The sequence below is a fragment of the Centruroides vittatus genome, unplaced genomic scaffold, assembly GCF_030686945.1.
Source record: "Centruroides vittatus isolate TY-2023 unplaced genomic scaffold, ASM3068694v2 contig_357, whole genome shotgun sequence".
Classification (NCBI taxonomy): domain Eukaryota; kingdom Metazoa; phylum Arthropoda; class Arachnida; order Scorpiones; family Buthidae; genus Centruroides; species Centruroides vittatus.
In genome coordinates, this window is record NW_027122180.1 from 3334276 (window position 1) to 3356496 (window position 22221).

At 25.3% G+C, this 22221-nt stretch overlaps 1 protein-coding gene across 1 annotated transcript in view; it reads left to right on the forward strand.

Annotated features, from left to right (window-relative positions):
* The window catches only part of LOC136974849 (glutamate receptor ionotropic, kainate 2-like), a 60580-nt gene extending 38621 nt beyond the window's left edge, over positions 1–21959 (forward strand). The window contains exons 3-15 of the mRNA XM_067269829.1: positions 2978–3229; positions 4474–4652; positions 10305–10358; positions 10432–10596; positions 11378–11530; positions 13198–13302; positions 13539–13637; positions 15299–15499; positions 17281–17642; positions 17876–18074; positions 19363–19588; positions 20091–20587; positions 21764–21959. Coding sequence (XP_067125930.1) covers positions 2995–3229; positions 4474–4652; positions 10305–10358; positions 10432–10596; positions 11378–11530; positions 13198–13302; positions 13539–13637; positions 15299–15499; positions 17281–17642; positions 17876–18074; positions 19363–19588; positions 20091–20389 — 2277 coding nt within the window. The 5' untranslated portion in view covers positions 2978–2994 and the 3' untranslated portion in view covers positions 20390–20587; positions 21764–21959. The remainder of the gene's footprint in view (positions 1–2977; positions 3230–4473; positions 4653–10304; positions 10359–10431; positions 10597–11377; positions 11531–13197; positions 13303–13538; positions 13638–15298; positions 15500–17280; positions 17643–17875; positions 18075–19362; positions 19589–20090; positions 20588–21763) is intronic.
* Positions 21960–22221: the final 262 nt, after the last annotated feature.

The window sequence follows — 22221 nt, forward strand, 5'->3', positions numbered from 1 at the left end:
ATTAAAGTTTTCAAGAAACGTTATTTGTATATCTTAAATTAAATTTTGGTTTTTTTATTTAATTTTCGAAATTAAAACAAAACTAGGTGTTTGTTTAAACTCTATAGAAACTTTAGAAGAATATAGATTTAAGTCGTTGAAAAAGTATGTACTGTACTTCATTTCGATTTGTAGTTCTTTTTTTGCTGGATAGAGTTATAACAGATATTATTGACTTTACTTAAGGTTCAGAGAACATATTCTGCTCTGATGACAAAAACTGATTGCTTTCTTACTTTCCTAGTAAAAGTACAAGAAAAACATTCTCAAAGCACTTTTTCTTTCCTTTTCATATGTTTCATTTTCTGTAATATGTTATCTGTAAAGAATAATATAATTTCATTATATTTCTTTTATTATTTTGTAATCATATCAAATATATTTGATTTCTTATTTAAAATCGCATTCTTTCAATCATACAGTTCAAGCTAACGTTAATAGAAAATTTATTTTACTCATAAATGTTTGAAATAACAAAAGCATACATATTGCATTTTGTCTCAGTCATTCATTCATGATAGGAAAATTTTATAAAAAAAAATTCTGAAACAATGTTTAAACGTTTAGAATATGTATCATATATTAAAAGTTATAAGAATTTTATATCAATTTTTATATTTTTCAACAATATAAAAGATTGTTTTATATACAAAACCACTAAATCTTTCGTTAAGTGTGGATAAAATAATAAAATTCACGTTAGATTAGAATCTTACAAGCAAATTTTACAAATTTTAAGCGGATTATATTGGCACTTTAATGTTTTTATTTCAATTTAAATTTCACTCAAAATGCGAATGATTTATAGACTGAAATATTCACAATATATTGTAATTTACATTCTTTGATCGTGTTCAAGAAACCGAGAGAAACATTGTATTAAACATTTTACGATAGCATTTATAGAGTATCTCTCCAAACAGCAAAGATAAAACTGGATAATAAGCTCTTTTATAAATAATACTGTTTTATTTTTCAGACCAATGAAACTGTTATAAATAACATTAAAAATATATTGATATATTTTTGTTTTCTTCTTGCAGATTACTTTACTACACTTGTCTTAGATTTAGTTTTTACGATTTATTTAAATTTTGTAACACACTTATAAGTAGGTCTGTACAGTAAACAACTCTACTGATATTTAGAATATCTCTGAAAGTTTATATAAACAGTAATAAAATCTTATAATGAAAATGAACTTTTAAAAACTTTTGACATTTTTATGATATTTATGAATTTTCTGAAACTTTTGCCAAGTTTCTGTATTTGTATTTTGCTTAACATATTAATACAGATTACAAAATAACGTCGATTTTAAACTCTCTTTAATTTTTTTTACCATCCCAAGAAACTATAATGAATTACTCGATGATTTTAATATAGTTTACTAAATTTTCTTTCATTTTTGTTTTAAAAAATCATTAAAATGTGAGTTCATAACTGATTTTGCCTACTTATGATATTTTTTCCACAATTTACTATATTTATAACGATTCATTCTTCTTTTTTATATCGTTTATACTTGAAAATATACTCAACTAAAAACATTAAAGCTCACTTATCTCTTGCATTTCCAGAAAAATTATCTTTATTTTTTCAAGTAATGTAGTTGTAATTGCTTTATGAATATTTTTTTTCTCATAAAAACTGAAAGTTCTGTATAATATAGCAGTCCAGAAAAAAAAATTTTTTTAAGTTGAAATGTTTAAATTTTTAAAATTATAATTTACTTAAGTAAAGTTTTTTTAAAGCTTTTTCAAAATCAAATTTATAAAAAAGTATTTTAATCAGAACACACGAGTAACCGAATTTATTAATATCGAAATTGATCTTATTCTGTAATTTAATTATAAAACAGATTTTATTTTCGATCTGTTCCGTATTTTTTTTTAAATTTATTTTAAAAACTTTTTAAAGTTTTCTTATCAAATTTTAAAATTGAAAGACTTATATAAGATAAAGTTTAGGATTATTTAATTGGTCTGCCTGAACGTGACACATTTTTGGAGATATTTATGGTCTTCAATAAAAAATTGACTAGAAATTTTGAAAAATTTTCTATTAACATTACATATCCTAGTTAACTTTAGGAGTTTAAATAATCTTCAATTTATTTTATGATATATTTCACTATTTAATTCTCAATTTCACTTTTGAATCATTTTGATAAAATTTATGTAAAAAATGAGTAAACTAATATGAAACCAAAGAACACTTTTTATGATATAAGTAATATTGCATCTGTTTCATTTATTTGTATGAAATATTATAATATTAAATTTTTTATCGATTTGAAAAATTTATGTGGTAAGTTCTTTTTATTTTTATCACATATATATGTATGTCATGTACGAACCACTCTTTAACATAACATGAAGAATGTGTGTAGTTTGTTTAACGACACTTAATTGAAAACCTTTTCAATATTTTTTCCGTGCTTTAGTTTAGTTTTTATAAATATCTTTTAATAACCGAGCTATACTTTTTTATGGATAATGGCATTTATTATTAAAGTCAAATTTTCTCCAGTAAAATATTATCCCTGTTACCTTTTTTTTCCTTTTTTAAATTCTTTTTCCTCGTTCCTTTTTTCTTGCTTCAGGTACCATAATAAAAATTTATGGAAAACTTTCTGAAGTTTCCTTGATAAATTATTTGTGACTAATCGATTGAAGTTGAAAATAATATTTAAGTATGACTACATCGCTAATTCTAGTTACAAGACGATCAGAAACTTATATAAAATATATAATTTTAATTATTCATACGCCAAATATAAATATTTAATTTTAGAGAGATAATATATGTCGAAATTTCTGATAGAAAATACATTTAAAACAATAAGAGTACTTAAGTATACCGGTATATACATCTATACTAATAATAGTATCACTTATGTATATATATATATATATTTTTTTTTTCTATTCTACAGTATGTGAATTTTTAAAGATGGGAGTTGCAGCTATATTCGGTCCACGTTCGCCATCTTTATGCAACACTATCCAGTCAACTTGCAATACTTTCGAAGTCCCAAATGTATACATGTGGTGGAATGTTGGATTTCGATCATATCATCACTCAATCAACGTCTACCCGGATACATCGGCACTTAGTAAAGCCTGTCTGGATTTATTAAACGCAAAAAGATGGGAAAAATTTACGATTATATACGAAAATAATGACGGTAATGTAGTAAACCGAATGAATAATTATGTTTTATAAATTAAGTACAATATTCTTATTATAGCGCTCATTCATCTAAATACATCACATTTTATATTCCACTTTTATTTTAATAATGTTTATAAATTATAATATAACAAAGACAATTTGATAAATGATGGTGAATATTCTATATAAAGAGTTAGTACTTATAATAAATCAAGATAAAATATAATCCTAAAGAATCGAATGGGAAACCATTAAAGTAAAGAATCGAATAAGTAGTCACTTTTGAATGGAACATGTAGTTGTTTCAGCAGTTATAGGTGAAGTTGAGTTTGTTACTGACAAAAAAGAGTTAAAAAGGAATGACTTCTGCTGAATTTCTTTCATTGATTACTGATTCTTCTACAGGAAATAAAATACATCCACTTAAAAAAGAAAAAAGGAAAAAACTTTAAAAAATAAAACATTATAAAAAAAGACAAAAGTTAGAATTAAATATTTTATTACACAGTGCATCAATAACATTATACCGTTTGTTTTTTTATATAAACAATTTAAAAAGATATAATTATTTATATAATAAATTATTTGAAAAAATATTGACTTGCTGGATATTCCACTGTAGAACCATTAGGATATTTTATTGATATGTTTTTCCAAACTTTCACTACGCGATATTTTCAAAAGTGATATTTATTCGCTGCACTTCTAGCACTGAAAAGATGTTTCTCTTGAGTGTATTTGCCTTCCTCTTGAGACAATGTGGTTACTGCTTGAAAAATTTCTCTTCAGTTAATATTAAGTAAAAATATCAATAACGAAAACGTTTGTTTTAGACAAATTTACTAAATTATTTCTAAATATTTGAAATAGTTTATAGTTTCTTCAGAATATAATTACGTTTTAGTAGTTAGTACGTGACTTTTAACAATGTTAAAAGTCAATATACGATTATTAACTGTAAATTATTATTAATATTTAAAGTTTCTAGAAACTATGTTTAGTTTTCTATTTACTTGTTAAATTGCATTTATACATTCATTTATTAAACTTTAAAAATGATAAATTAATCAAAATTATGTCTCTATTTATGTAAGAATTTTATTTATCTTGTTAAACTTTATTAAAATTGAATTAAAAATATACTTTGATAATTTTTCAAACTATCTAAAAATAAAATATTTAAATTTATAGATATTAATCAAAATATTACTGTTAAAATATTAAAATTAAACAAATACCAAATATTTTACACGTCAGATCTGATCCAGTATCAAGATTTGTTAATAGTTCCAACCAAATACGACAGAAAGGTTACATTAAGACAACTACCTCGAGGACAAACCTATAGAAAATTACTAAAAGAAGCAAGAAGAAATGGAGAAAGTAACATCATTCTTGACGTCTCAGTACAGAAGCTGAAACAGGTATTTCGTGAAGTAAGTAGACTATGTAGTAATTCCGGCTTAGTTCTTATCGATCCAGGAAACAAATCAAAGTGTTAAGATCTAAATGGTCTTCTTATCTTTAAAGATTAATCGAGATTAACAAGTATAATCATTTATAGAGTTTCCAACAAACAACTACATTAATGTAACATTTCGCGTTTTTTATTCCTCCAGATAAGAATATCGAGAGCATAATCTATGTCTAATCCTTTTCTCAACTATTTTGGTCCAACATGATACTTATCATTTTAACAATCTTAACGTCCTTATCGAAAAAATTTCAACCGAATACAATTCATACGCTATTCTTTACAATATCTATTAATGCATCCTAAACTATCTTTGTTATTAAATTATAGATAAAATTTTAAAGATATTTGAAAATAGATAATGTAGGCTTATTCATTTCCTTAGTGAATAATGCATTAACTTATTGTTTATTCAAGAAAATTGTACTGCTTGCTTTTCAGTTGGATAAAATACATTCTACACTTAAGTCGGCTATATTTCAATTTATCAGTATAAATATTTTCTTAATAAATTTCTAAAAAAAAAGAATAATTCTTTGATCTAAAAATAATTTCACTTTTAAATAAACCGAATCGATTTTCATTCAATAATTCATCTTTCATAATTGAAGAGTTGTAAAATACAGAATATCGATTTAGTGTTAAAAGAAAGAAAACTTTGAAAAAAACTCGAGGATTTATTTAAAAATTTTTTCAGCAAATTTGTTATACGTGAACTTAAATAGTTATTTTACGTTGTAAATTTAATAGTTCTGTATCTGTATATCAAAGAGAATTTATATATACATAGTTAAGTTAACTCTATGATTAGCATTGAAAAATTCTAGTATGAATGCGAAAACTACATTACAAACGTACTATTTTTTATTCATTTTAAGGTAAAATTTTCTCCATGTTGTTCCTATGGGTGAGATGCTACAAAACTTCTTGCTATCCAACATCAGTTTATATCAGTCTAATTAAATTCTATGCTGTTTTTTCGCATACTTTAAAATATATTTATATATTATAAGAAACTGCATGCGAATTTATAATAGGAGATGTTAAATATTTGCTTTCAATTGATTTTTATAAAAATTACTTCAGAGTTAGCATTGTCCTTACTCTTTTAATCTCAGTAGTGAACAGAGTTTAAGAATTCTGCCTATTTTGACTTAATATTAGATAAGTCTTTTATGTATTGCATTAAAACTAGCATTATATTGAGTCTTCAAATTTCATCATTTAATTTTAAACAGTACTTTACCTTTAAACTTTTATTAAATATATATAATTTATATATGTACTGGTACAGTAGATATAACTAAAGAAAAGATTCCTAACATTTTTATCAAAAAGAAAATGTTTTTAGATAACACTGTAAAAAACCCTTTTTACATGCAATAGGAATATTCACTGACTATATAAAATATATTTTATTACTAACACGAATATTATTACTTTTTCTCGTGAGCATTTTTTATATACTTTAATATAACTATAAAACCTTAATTTATATCACATCATTGTGATTATAAGGAATAAATATACTAACTTCACTCTGTTTTTAGGACAAACTTTCCCATTTTGGCATCTGTATCTCTAGAAACGAATATATTAACTTATCTATTTCTCTCTTTTTATATAATCACGTCCTGGATTTAATGTATCAGCAATATTATTTTAGATAAGCTATACTTTATAAGAAAATGAAACAATATATAGGAAAGTCTGTACATTAAAAATAATGATTTAATGTAGAAATTAATATATATAACTTATGTATTTACAGATTTCAAACCTACTAAATGCATAGCGATTTAATAAAGATTAAGAAAAAGTTTCGATTTTTTAAACTAAGTTTGGCGAAAATCCAAACACCACATAAGAAACAGCGTTATATTATTCATGTAAAGCTCGTTGATTGTTGTTATATTGATCATAAATAGACAGTTGCATTATCCATTCTTTATATATTCTGAAACGTTTCAAATTTTCTTATACAGTATGTAAATGTATTGCGACGTTTTTAGTTACAAGATGCCTTAAGTATTGATAGCACATTATTTTGTTACTTATTTATTTAGTATAATTATAATTTATATTATTTTAAATTCAAATAATTATTTTCTATTATAATAAGTTTTTTTACGACAAAATGGCACAATTTCATCGGTCAAGTAGACTCTAATTGAAAATACGATATCTTAAAAAATTTAACATATCGTATTTTTTTCTAATGTTAACTCACAGCCGAATATCAAATGGTGATCCAACAACGAATCAAATTTCGCGAAAAACGGATCAAATATTTAAACTCGGCACCGTCGAAAACCACTTAAAATATATTTTGTGCTCTCCGGTAGCCTCGTATTATGTAATTTTCCTATTCGAATGGCACCCACCGGTGGGTCCGATAGAAAGAAGGGCTGTTGCAGATAGAAGTTGAAATGAATTCGAACAAAAGTAGTAGTAGTCTTCCTACCGGGAGTCAACGACTATTAATTAATACTGATTTACTATTAATATTTGAAAAGTGGTCCTGTGGTATAGGTTGTGATGGCCCCGCATGCGATCGAAATTGCTAACCTTAACGTCCGAAAGACTTGATGTAAGACTTGTTTAAATAAATAAATAAATCTTGTAAAAAATGCAACAATAATTGCTTTTACGTGATTCCGTAAAAAATTGGTAGAACCAAGTTGAAAAAATAAAGCTCACCAAAAACATCTAAGTAAAGGAAACTTTTGAAAGTTGTGGCATTAGAATAGTGGAAGCAGGTTTGACAGTAAGAATCAACATGTGAATAATATGAACATTACACATACTACAACTGCAGGAAATTTTGAATGAAGCAATGTCGCCATGATAATAAATATGAAAAAATAAACATCGACACAGAAAAAAATTTCTAGCCCTACGTTGTCCTTAAAATCGTCGCACGTATAATATATTAATTTGGCTAAACGTTAGAACATCTTAAGCAGTATCAGTGAAAGAAGTTTGGGGCAATGTGTTTGTCAGTAGATTAAACCAGGAGAGGAGCGGGGTTTCGTGGTAGTTAAGTATGTCCTCGTAAATATCACGGTTATTGAAAAAGTATGAGAATTGATTTGTTTATTTGGTTACGGAAACGCGACATATGAGCAATCTGCCAAGGATGATGCATCCCAGAAAGACTTTTATGTAAAGCTGGCCACTATTTAGGTGTTACTAACGTGAAGAAAACCTAGAAAACCCAGTGCCATTTGCGATGCGCGAACCAACGACCGACTACTGGTGTTCGGTGGTTTTATCCACTCTGTTACTGGAGGGTATTTATTATGCTGCAATTTGAAGAAATTGTAGACCTATAAAACTCACTATCATCCATCTGAGTCTGTTCTCCCTTTATCACGAGAAAGGAGTTAGATAGATGATGTTGAGAACACCTAGTAGAAAGCTGAGGAGCAGTAGACCCAGATTAACTATACACGAACTTCCTGTTTGTAGTGTAATTCATGTTGTTTCAATTAAAATATTTTTCCCTGAACGGAGTTAGATGATTAGCACGATTCTGTTACTAAGAGGAAAAGTATGATATACAGAGACAAAACACTACTAAACTACACAGGCAAGTGCAATGTGCTACCTGTCATAGTAATGGCGTAATGGCGTGTGTAGCGTTTGGAATCGCTAGGCGAGCGATTTCCGCCCTGGTTTATTATAACGAACTTTCATAACGGAAAAGCGTTGGATTGTTAAAAGACTTAAATATTTAGTTTATTATTTTCTTAAATTTTTTGCCAATAGATAGCGCTATATGTAAAGCCAGCAAATCAAATGTAGATACAAGTTAATTGATATATAGAAATTAATCAATAATTTAGAGTGGGACGTAAGATATTATCTAAGTTAGAAGTATATAAATAGCAATTGGTCGAATTGCCTAGGTGTGCATAGCGAACAAACAAACGAACATCCTCGTTTGTATAAATAGATATAATTAATGTATGTAATTGGTACTTATAAACTTATATAAAATAACGAAATAATAATTATTTTAAGGGCGAATAAATGTATATTTTGATACATTAAAAGCTGGTTCTTAAATTCTGTAAATCATTTCTCAATTTTTTATCTTATTTTATTCAATAAAAACATCAAAATTATTGAAAACTAATAGAATATAATATTAATTTAAAAATTGAATTAGTTATGTTTTGTTAGGAAGTTTTGAATGTGACCTTTACCCTTGAAATTGTCGCGCCCTCTCCTCTGCTATGCGAGGGGTGAGTGGAGTTATGTGAACTCTGTTAAGGGGAAGTGGTACTCCGGTCCTCACTACAGTTTGAACGCGTGTTGTGCTCTGACGTACTGTACATTCCTTTTTAGTCCTCTCATTCTTAGTCTTACCTCGACACCACCCTTCATCATATCTACATTCTGACATGTTTAATTTATAATTAAATTGTTTTATTTAATTTAATAATTTGAATTTAAAATTTAAATTTTATATATAATTGTAAATTTTTTGATGAAATAAAATAACAGACATAATGCTTTAAAAGGAAACTTCATTAAAATTCGTAAAATTTCAATGAAAATTTTAAATCTTTTTTCTTTTCTTCTTATAATTTAAAGTTTCAATTAAACAATAATCTTATTGAGGAATAACTTCATTAAATACTATTTTAATTATATTACTAACGATAATATAATTATGGAGGAAAGAGTAAGAAAGATATAATTTGAATACAATAAAACGTATATCAAATAATTAACAAAAGGAAAATAAGATTTGTCAAATTTATAAAGCAAAATCTAATTTATTAACATTATTGTATTCATTTATTTAAATATTATCATTTCAGAATTAATAAGCTGTTTAGAACGTTAATTAAGATAATTTATTTAATTAAATTTTATAGTTTTTTTCTGATTAGGTTTTTAAGGATTGTTCATAAGAAAAAAGCAATTCGAAGCCGCATATTGACTTCGATTCAAATTTTTAAATTGAATTTACTTGGAGTTTAAAATGCTAAATTTTCTTTAAAAATGAGAAGTTTAATCATCTTCCCGGAAGAATTTACAGAAATATTTATAGTCAATTAATCATTTTTACATTCACTGTCAGATATTAAAATAGATGCATTTTATGAGTATAATGAGTGAAATGCCAAATATCCCTCTTGTAAATGCTTATATTTTTTTAAATCGAAATTTAAATTTAACAAGTTTATTTATTAAAAAACTCTTGCTTATTGATGTAAATGCGAAATAAACTTTGCATTTGAAATCAGAAACATGTTCTTTTAATAAAAGAAGGAAAAGTTTTATAAAAGACATGTTAAGGTATTAAAAAATTATTGAATTGATTAGACTTGTTTAGAAAGATGTTCGTGAAATATTTAACTTCTGGAAGCAAGAAAAACAATTTAAAACCTTTTAAAAAATTATGAATAACCTGTTCAGGAATGTTTAAAAATTTAATTAATATACGAGTATGTAAATAATTAGTACAATACTGTACTAAAAACTATAGAAAGAACATTTAATTAAGAGTTGATTTTCGTAAAGATGGTTTAAAATTTTTTAAGTTTAAAAGAAATGCGTTTTTTACAAATAATGTTTAAAAAGTAATATTATAATTCAGGCTCAAGAAGTTGGCATGTTGACAGAATATCATAATTACATAATAACTTCACTGGTAAGTTCCGCATTAATAACGTGAAGTGAATGAATTCATATATATATTAATTTAATATTTTATTTATTTTTAGGACTTTCATACATTAGATTTCAAAGAATTTCATTCTAGCCGATCAAATATTACTGCTTTTCGCTTGGTAGATCCTTCGCGTCAACAAGTAGCAAACGTCATAAGAGATTGGATATTTGGGGAATTAAGATACGGAAGACCAGATAAAAGCAGACACGTGTTAAAGGTTATTTTTATTAAAATATTTTAATTTGCCTTCAAGTAAAAACTAGTTTTATAAATAGAAATCTCTTATTTTTTTCTTAATTTATTAAAAAGTAAAAATAATAAATCTAAATAATCTTCACTTAATATCGAAAATATTACTTTTATAAAATTTATTGAAAGTGTTACACGTGATACGTTATTAATGTATTGATTTATGCGCCTGCTAAGCAATATCATTTATCGAAATTTAATTTTATATTTCATCCGAATCAAATTACAAGAGGAATTCAACCAAGACACTATTACAGTAAATTCAGCTCTCACTCTACCACCATAAAAAAGTTTTTATCGGATATAACCGACTTGTATTCTATTTCCTATAGGAAAGAGATTAAAGGAAAAATATCCTTACTATAGATCATATGACATTGGTAGAAATCTATTGGATCTTTCAGAAACTTTGCTAAAGTTTCGGTGTTGGATCTATACTGTAAATATGTCGGTGGTTTTAATGATGCTTTGGAGTTCGACTCTAATTTTGAGATTTAATCTTTACTCCCTAACGTCTATTTTAAAAATTTCATTTAGCAATGTTTCTGTTGATTAAACGGGTATTTTTATTTTTAAGAAAATGCGGCAAGAAGCGAATTTAAGCGACTCATTCATAAAACTTCTAACGTTTTATTCGAACCGTTTGTAATATATTTTAAAAGATTTTTCTAAAAAATATAAAATGTTGACATTATACTCTTATAAATACGAGAAATGTTTATTTTCCTGTAATTTATTTTTAATTTTAGACCGATACGGCTCTACTATATGACGCCATACTCTTATTTTCTCAAGCTCTTCAAGATCTGGATCAGAGCCAACCTATCCAAATTTTCCCAATTGAATGCACGCGGTCTAAAGTTACAACTTATGGGAGGTCTGTGGTTAGTTACATGAAAATGGTAAGTTGGGGTTAAATTATTACTGAAAACTTGCGAAAGTTAAAATTGAATTTTTTTGCTCGGTTTCTTTTCTATGTGGCAGTAGTAGCTATTGTCTGTTAATGTTATATCATTTGTCACTGGAGACGTTTTCTAATTTTTACTGTCCTCAAAATATCTAAGTTTGGTGAAGGCACCTAAGATGTCAAATAATTAATTTTATCGTTTAATCTGCTACATTGTACAAACCGAAGATTTAATTAGTTCCTTCGACCAAAGGTATCTTACAATCTTAATCTATATTCATCAAATTATATTAACTTGAATCCTTAATTTTGGATTAATTTTTTTATATATATGTATATTCCTTTGAGAGTTAAGAAAAACTGAAATTTCTTTCAATCATAAGAAATGTTCTTTTTTCCTTTTAAAACTAAAACTAATTACATGTAGCTATCAAGTAGAAAACCGTTTCCGGGGAAAAAAGTAAGTAAAAGAAGAAATGCGATCTTTTGTTGAAAGAAAAAGTTTGATGAAGAGAGATGTTTTTATTCCAGAAAAAGAAACATAATCAACAAAGAAGCCATGAAGATAAATTTGTAAATTTTTCTTCAAAATTTTTCAAAGATTTCTTTTGGCGTAAAAAGTTTTACCAAATTTTTTATTATAAAAAAATAATTACTATTATAATCTTTATAAGAAATATTTATTTATCTAAACTGTTTGTAAGAGTTAGATTTCTATGCTGTGCAATGTACGAATTTTACATTTCTTTGGCACTTTGCTAAATTTTAAACATACGAATTAAAAATGAAAAATCTAATTTAAAATGTACAGAAATTTGCAAATTATTTAAAAGTATTATTAGTTTTATATGCAATATTTATATTCATTTTACAATATTGTATTTAATTTTGGTTTATAAGGAGAAAATCTCTTGTCTTATTTACTTACATTTCCTAATTGTAAATAAATAAATGCTACATAAACCGAAAATTTAAACAATGTTAAGTTATTGATAATCTTAGGTTTATAAATTAGTTATTAATGTTTAATAATATATTATTTAATGTAAAAGTTCAATCAGAATATATTTATGAAGTTTAAACTTCTGATCAAAAAAGAATGATGACTTCAATATACATGTTAACAACGATGAAAAGAGGAGATGCCAATAGATTTTTGAATTATGAAGTGAGTTGTAGTAAAATTCGATCAACTGTCAAGTTGTTGACAATGTAACAACAGTGAATAAACCACCTAACCGATCAAATCTTGATTCTGAATAAGAGGTTCCGTTTCTGCACTTTTGACTTTCATATTGATTTATTAACTTTTACCTTGACAATATTTGAATATTCATCAAGAAATCGATGTTACATACGAGTAAATCTTCGTTATAGAGAATACATAATTCATATCTGGAAAAAAAAATTACAAATTATTCCGTAAGTTTAGACTTGCTTGTACAATTATTATCATTATTGTTTGAAAATCATTCTGATTAAAAATTTGTATAATTTAGCATTTTAAAATGTAAATATTTTGGCATATATTGATACAATGTTTAAATTTGTGTTATGATATGATAAAATAACAAATTGATTAGATTATAATTCCATTGTCCAATTAATTGTCTAATTATTTGTCTTAAATGAATAATTAATTTCCAACTTTAATTTTATCAGATTCACATTGAGGGATTGACAGGTGACGTCAAATTTAACGACAGAGGACAACGTTATGACGTTACATTAGATATTGTGGAATTACACAAAGGAGTAGTTACAAAGGTAACAAACGAAACAAAGTGAATTCATATTAATTAATTTTTTTAACTTTAACAAGAAAAAAATTAATTGTTATTTAACTATAAATCCGAACAAAATTAAAGGCAGAAACGAATAATAATTTTCAACGCTGGTATTCCTTTATAATAACTTTTCTGCCCATTATTTTCATGTGTATTTATTTTTGCTTGATAATGAAAATCTTACGACTATAATACAGATTTTATTTTTATTTTTAGGTCGGGACGTGGAATACGTTAAAGGGAGTGAACTATACGAGGGAAATTTATTCAGCATTCGGAGATATAACGCAGATCTTACGAAACAAGACCTTAAGGGTAACAACGATCGTCGTGAGTGTCACGACAGCAGAGCCATCTGTTGGTCACAATTGACACTGTTGTAAGAGGCTAACAGCTGCTAATACCTCACTTATTACGTACGCTATTTTTCTTTGCAGCAAAAGTTCTCGTCTCTTGTAATTAATGTACTCTGTACGCGCGCATCGTTATATTTCCCAAAAATGCGTTTAAAATGCAATCTTTTAATTTCGGATACAAATTACACAACATTATTCGTTTCGCGCTGCGTATACATCGATTTTTAAATTTGTACATAAATTTAATTAAATATAGAGTTTTTCTTCTGGAATCGTGATCGAAAGTTAAAATAGTAACGCTTAGTCACAAGTTGTGATCGATATTTCCTTCGTACAGTATGATCACATTTATCATGCGATAAAGATCTAGTATAAAGACTTGGGATCTTGTTTCTACCCATGGTACGCGTTTGATATTAAAAATGGTTTAAGTTTCATTCATCTGGCATCTGTCCAGGACAACCAGATTTCCAACCAAATACAACTGATAAATGATTTCATGTTTTGATGGATCCGAGATCAATATAAACATAAAGTTTTTTACTGTGAATAAGGACTATTGTATATTGCTTAAAAATAAATAAAATAGTTTCACTTGAATAACAGGTTCATCAAGAAGCTATTATAGAAAATAATAATAGGAAAAATAACCGACTTCTTCTCTTATTCTTTTTTGTATTTCTATTGCTTAAAACTTTGTTTCGTGTTTCTAAAGAAGAAACTGTGCACATTTATACAATTATTATAGAAGGAAGAAACTGACTTCTTTAATTTATATAATTTATAAAATCTTGTTTCTGGAAATTGGAAAGGCGTGTTTATTTTCTTCTTTGTTATTGCATACAGCTGTAAAAATAAACTCGCTCTGCAATCACCATTTATTTTTCCAATAGCTAGTAGGCTACACTTAGATATTATAGGTTAAAGTTTCTTTTAATTCTGTTCTTTTTTAATTAAAATCTATATAATGGCAACACATGGCATTCATCTTTCATTATTCATCTCATACTGCAGCTGAAGCGAAGAACTTTCAAGTTACTTTTGCGCACATTAAATTCACCTAAAGTAGTAAATGAAACAAAATTTAAAATATTACATTACTGCATTAAATGTTAAATAATAAATTTATGCCTAAAGTGAGATTAATTTTAAATCTTTCTGCATTTCTCCATTAATTATAAAAGCATTAAAGTTAAGCAACTTTGCATCGATTGCGCTAAACAATTTTTATTATAAACCAAAACAACTTTTATTATAAGCAATTTAATAATTTTGTCAACATATCTTGTATTATTAATAATAACAGTGACTATTATTATTATTAAATTTTAAAAATATTATTTACTTTATTAGTTAATAAAATAATTGTAGCAATTTAATGTTTAATTAATATAATTAAAATTACACTTTAAAAATAATTGAATATTTTATAATTTAAGTTTATTTTGTAAGGCATACAGTCTAATGGACAATTTACAGAGTACAACAAAGCAACAAATGGAAAATAATAATAAATTTATGAATTCAATCTGGTTTAAAAAATAGAAAATTCAAGTAAAATTTTTTAAATATTTGAATGTTCTGTTTGGATTTGAAATAAACTTTTTCTTTTGAATTTAGCATCCTCCATTTGTTGTGAAGAACACCAATGCAGATTTAAAAGGTAACGATCGATTCCAAGGTTACTGCATCGACTTGCTCAAAGAGATCTCTAGAGTTTTTGGATTTAGATATGAAATCAGCTTGGTAAGAGACAACAGATATGGAAGTAAAAATAAAATAGGAGAATGGAATGGAATGATACGTCAGTTGATTGACAGGGTAAGCGTTGCGCTGTATTTTGTCTAAGATAAAATACACACTTATATATTTTTTCTAATTTTTGTTTTCTTATACCAAAGAAATCAATTTTTTTAGAATCTGTTGTTAGATATATGAATATATTATAAATAAAAGATTTAATATATTTTTATATCATTTTAACGTAATATTTTGGTTTGAATTACACGTATTGCAAGTGATTATACGTATTTTGTTTATAATATAATTAGAGCTGGGACATCTAGGCACTAAAAAATAATACTACAAAATAATAAGCTATAGTTATAATTGGCTTTTCAATCCTTCATTAAATAATAATACATGTAAAAATGTGAGATTAAGCATCAGCTTGTTTAGCTTATGTACAAATCCGACCCTGCTCAAATTACAAATTATGATTTTTTATAACTATTCATACGATTTTTAGTGCCTAGATATTTTAGCTATAAATATCACGCATATAAACTAATTTATTTATTTCATAGCTTCAAAAATTGATAATTATAATAAATAATTAATTTCCCTTTTAAGCAGATAAAGTTTAGTCATTACAATTTTAATATTTAATAATAATTTCATTAACATATTATATTTCTGAAGACTTTACATCTGCATCTCGTTACTCTCACCTCTCTACAGAAGGAGTATTTCCGAGTTAATGAAAAAAGCTGCTCCAGAACTTTACTTTTCATTAAATATAAACTCTCCAACTTCCCTTTTTTATGATCAAAAATTGCTATATAAAAGATATTCTGTATTATTAATGTGCCCATTAGTATATTTGATATCCAAGTAACAAATTTTAATATACTTTTATTATTATTTTTAACAAATTAATCTATAAAAGCATTACTTAATAAGGGTTCAAACGTGTAAGAAGTATGAGAAATTATATTTAATTTTATTATTAACTTATACTTTTAAGACGTTAATCGTTATACACTTGTTTTAATATATTTTTCGTAATAGAAATTAATATTAACTTAATTAAAAATAAAATTATTTAACGTAATTAATTATAATCCTTTATTTAATATTTATTATTAGTGTAAGAAATCATCTTTAAAATCTCATTTATCTGAATTAAGTTAATCGCACGGTTTATATTCTCTTTAAAATTATATTTATATAATAAAAATGACGTATAGAATAATTATTTTGTAATTAGTTAATCTATTTAATATATATTAATATTTAAAATTGAATTATTAATGTAAAATTATATTTAAAATACACGAAAAATGCTATAAATTTTTAAATTTTATCATAATCTTGTGTGACAGGAAAAGTGAAATTTATCTTTTAAAAGTTGTAATTATTTAACATTTTTCAATAAAAATATATTAAAAACAATTATTTATTAAATAATAATATAAATAAATTACAGTATGAAATATATAATTTTTATCGCATTATCAATTCAATTTAATTACACGAGATATTTTAATGTCTGATATTATTAAAGATTTTACAAATAATAATAAAATTTATACTTTACATTGAATAATTTAAGGATCCTGATGTAAAAATAGATTTTAAATCCATATTTAACATATAATTTAAAGAAATTTTACTTTATTTAAAAAGTTTATGAATGACATTCTCGTTATCGTCAATATGTTTTTATAAGGAATTTAATGGTTAAAATCTAAGTAATGGATAATTGAAATATTAATAAACGATAAATGGAATTTTTATAAGAACCTTGTAGTCCTATTAACTGTATTTTAATATTACATGCAAATCATTATCGTTAATACAATTTGTCGTGATTTATTCAGGAGGCAGATATTGCTGTAGGAGATTTAACAATTACTTATGAACGAGAAGAAGCAGTTGATTTCACTATGCCTTTCATGAACGTGGGTATCAGTATTCTCCTAAGACATTCTGACAACCAAGTACCTCATTTGTTCACCTTTCTATCACCATTATCTCTAGAAGTATGGGTTGCTATAGGAACATCTTATCTTACTGTCAGCCTTGTTCTCTACGTAGTTGCTCGTTTTTCTCCTTACGAATGGATTAGAAAACGTAGGAATGACCCGGAAAGGGTTGTTCTAGAGAACCAATTCAATTTATCAGCCAGTTTTTGGTTCACTGTCGGTTCATTTACTCAACAAAGTTCGAATTTAGCACCGAGGTATGAATCATTTATTTAAAATCATTCATTTAAAAGAAAGTATAAATAAATGCATTTATATAAACTAACTTATTTATTTTAATATAATGGATTTTAATTAACTATTTATTTTAATATAATGGATTTTAATTAACTATTTATTTTAATATAATGGATTTTAATTAACTATTTATTTTAATATAAATTATCAATATTATTTTATTGATATCACAAGAATTTAATGTTTAATTTAGGAGTTTGTCTACCAGAATATTAGCAATAATTTGGTGGTTTTTCACTCTCATCACCCTATCATCGTACACAGCCAATTTAGCAGCTTTTCTTACAGCACAAAGGATGTCTTCTCCCATCCTTACTGTGGAAGACTTGGAAAAACAATCTAATATCCGTTATGGATGTCTAGAAGGAGGTTCGACAGCTACATATTTTAAGGTAATAAATTTCCAGCTCTCTTTTTTATACTATTAAGAAATAAAAAGTATATTTTCTTCCTTAGTTTTCTTCCTAAACTATCGCATCATTTTAATTTATTTTAAAGTATATTTTAAGTGAAAAGAGATAAGATTTTAAATTTATCAATAAAATAATTGGAGTATTTGCTAATAAATAAATACATTTCGGTGTAACTGATTTTAATATTAAAAATTGGCTCTAAAAAATTTGATTTTTCTATTTGTTTGTTCAACTAGAAAGAAAAATTTAGTTCTTTTTATAATTCTTGCATTAGTAAATATATCCTACGTCAAGATAAATAAAAAACTTTCTGAATGAGATATATTCAAAATTCATACAAGAAACTACGCTGTCCTGTAAGAGGAATAATGCATCTTTTTCCATTTATCATGAATAAAATAAATCGAAACAAAAGCAATGCATCTAACTATATTTACGAATAAATTTGTTATAGGTATGTTAGAAAAAATATATAGTAAACATTCTATAACATAAATAATGTTTAAAATTTTATGCAATATTGTAATTTTGTTGTTATTATTAGATATAACTCCAATATTCTGCAGTAATACATCTTTACAGAAAAAAAAACCCTCTATCATAAGCAATAAAAACTTATAATTAGATAAAACAGAAATTGCTGTTCCGAACACGAACTGACAATTTGTCAACCTTAATCCTGTATCTATGCTACATAAACTTGGTCTAATCATTCTTTATTTATTACTTACTGGAGGAGAATATATTTAGACTCATTGACCATTTTTTAAAATAAAGAATATATATGAAACAATAGCGAATAAATACTATATTAGAGTGGAAAAAGTATCGTTTTCTACAGTTTTCTTTCATTTTCTTTCTTTTATTTTTATATAAAACTAATAACGATGGTATGGAGTTTGTCACAATAACATTATCTAATGTTATCTGATCTGCTGAATGAACATTGGAAAATCTCAGGATCACCATTTTATCTTATCAAAAATCTAATGAAAGTAACGATTTCTTTTACGTTACTTCAATCTTAAAAGTGTTTTGTGTATTATTTATAATTTTTCCCCTCTTAAAATATATTAAAAGTAAATTATAATAACAAAAATTTAGTGACGATTATAAATTTATTTCTACGATTTATTCCGGTTAACGATAATAAAAGCTTTCTAAAAGTCAAGTTTTTGAAAGTTGTTGTTATATTTGTACGTGTTTTTTATAAAAACTTTGCTTTTATCTTGAAACACCCCATTTTGCTTTCCTCTTTCGATAACAGACATCTGATGTTCCGATTTATAAAAGAATGTGGACGACAATGGAATCAGTTCAACCATCACTTTTCACCAAAAGTGTCGAGGAAGGAATACAACGTGTTCTGAAAGAGAACTACGCATTCTTTATGGAATCTGCGGCGATAGAGTATGTAACTGAAAAACATTGCAATCTCATGCAGACAGGCGGTCTGTTGGATTCTAAAGGATATGGAATTGCCACTCCATCTGGTATGAAATTATTCACCAAAATCTATATTATTCAAATAATGGTGTAGAAAACGTTATAGCCAAAATTGTCTACTAATATCTTTTATATCGAACAATATGCTATTTTTTCCTTTACTTCTATATATTGGTTAGCCATAAAAAATAAAAATTTTATAAACACTAAGATTTAAAAAATTATAAATTATTTAATTTTTATTTATATATCTTATTCTAAATATAAAATATACAGATATATAGTATAATGGTTTTTAATTTATTTTTCATTGTTTTAAACTCATTATTTTATTATTTCCTTAAAAATTAGTAAATAATTATTTTTGAATAATTTTATGATAAGTATTTTAGTGAAATATCCGTTTACACGATTAAACTTTACTTGTTATATGAACACATAATATAGGTATATAATTGATTTCGCTTATAATAAAAAGACTATTAACAGTAATTTAACGAGTTCTTAATTTACATATTTGTTTAAAATTTTTTATTTTATGTTATCAAGGATCACCATACCTTCAGTTATTCTCGAGTGCAATTTTAAAGCTTCAAGAAAAGGGAGTGTTACACGCTTTAAAAGAGAAGTGGTGGAGAAACAAAGACGGTCGAAAGTGCTCACCTAAGTCCAATACACCAAATAATACTCCTTTGGAACTGGATGTAGGAAAAATAGGAGGACTTTTCATTCTTTTATTAGCAGGTGTGGGTCTTGCCTGCATTGTATTTTCTATTGAATATTCTTGCAACAGGAGAATACCCCCTAAACAACAGAGATCGCTGCAGTATACCGAATCACAGCTGTAAATGTTCGAAGTTAGTGAAACAATATCAAAACATCCAGCTTTAAAAAAAGAAAGAAAAAAAAGAAAAAAAAACAGACAGACAAACAGTTTAAAAATAAAGATTTTTGAAAATGTAGTTTTTACAAATTTTTTAAAAAAATGAAATTTAATAACACCAATATTACTTGGGATCAGCAACGTTACTGTGATTTCAAACGATGTAAGTATATGTAAATATATTTTTAATTTCTTTGTAAATAATAAAAGCATTTCAGTTTATAACATTTATAATCATAATAAAACTGAAATAATTATAAGAATTTTGAATTTCAATTTACATAGTTTTTAAAGTTGTTTAAAGTAGTAAAATGTGATTAAATTTTCTTAATCAGATATAAGAGTTTCTCAATATTAGACATTTATTTACTAAATTAACTACAGTTATACAAATTACAAGTATTCCAACAATTCCTTCGACTCCCAGTCTATTTTAATACAAATTCGGATAAAAATTCGGCTTTGTACCGCGTGTTATAAGCGAAACAATCTAATTATCTGTCAATCACAGATTTAATAGCTACTATAGTAACTGTTCCTATATTGATTACCTGTTAACTGATATACAGTATCTAAAGCATATCGTAAATGTAAATTAATTCAAGATAAATTCTATACTGGAAAATTTTTACACTGTTAAGATTATATTTCATTCATTAAACTTATTACTATCAATATAAACATATAATGTATATAATTTGTGTATTTTTATAAATTATTTCTGTTAAAAACATTTAATTAAATTATAATATTATACATTACAGTTAGATGAGGAAAATTTATTAAATTTTATCAGATATTTTTTATTTAAATCGTGACTAAATGATATATTATTATAATTAAGTTTATAATGCTAATAAATATTTACTTGTTTACCCAGTTTTAATTTTGTAATAATTTAATTAGTATAATATTAAAATTAAATATAATACAATCGAACCGCCAACAACGGCTACCTCTAAACGGCAGCCATTTATCCAGGATCTTTTATCAGCAAAAAATAAATACAAAATAACCTGCAAACAACGGACAACTCTCATTTTTAATGTTCCTGTCGGTGGCTGTTGTTTACAGGTTTGGCTGTAATTTTTTTTAGTTTTTAATTTATAGTTAATGTAAACATGGGATAATAATATTCAGGTCTTAAATGTAAGCATTTATTTTTTAAGTAAATATATTATATAAATATATATGTAATAAAATATATTCAATACTTAAAACTTAGAACAGTGATGCACTGTTTAGACTTCTTAAATAGTAAATGAAGTTTTGTTATTTTAATATGTTAAAATACTTAAAATAATCATTAAAAAATTAATAATTATATAAATATTTACAGAAATTACAAGTACAAAGTATTTTAATAATAATGGACGTATCCAACATTCGTATTGATAAGACGTACTGATTCGTACCGCCATCTAGTTTCAACTCAGGCTACTATATCGTGTACAGAGAAAATATTTAAATATTTTATATTACCTTTCTTTTAAGCCTTTTTTATACTGAAATAAAGTTCTTTTTATAATTTCCAATGTCCTTGTTTTTCCTATTTAATAAATGCTTAACACTTTCTTGTAATTATTAAACGTTTATACTTTTTAACATAAATTATGAAAATATTTCATAAATTACTTTTTCAAATGTAGTAATTATTTTATTAATATAAAGTATTAATTTACATTTTAAAACATTAATTTAATTAATTATTTTTTTCAATTTTATGAATAATAGCAAAAATAAAATTACACTAAAACACGTGTCGCCATCTTTTATCTTTAAATCAAATTAAAATAC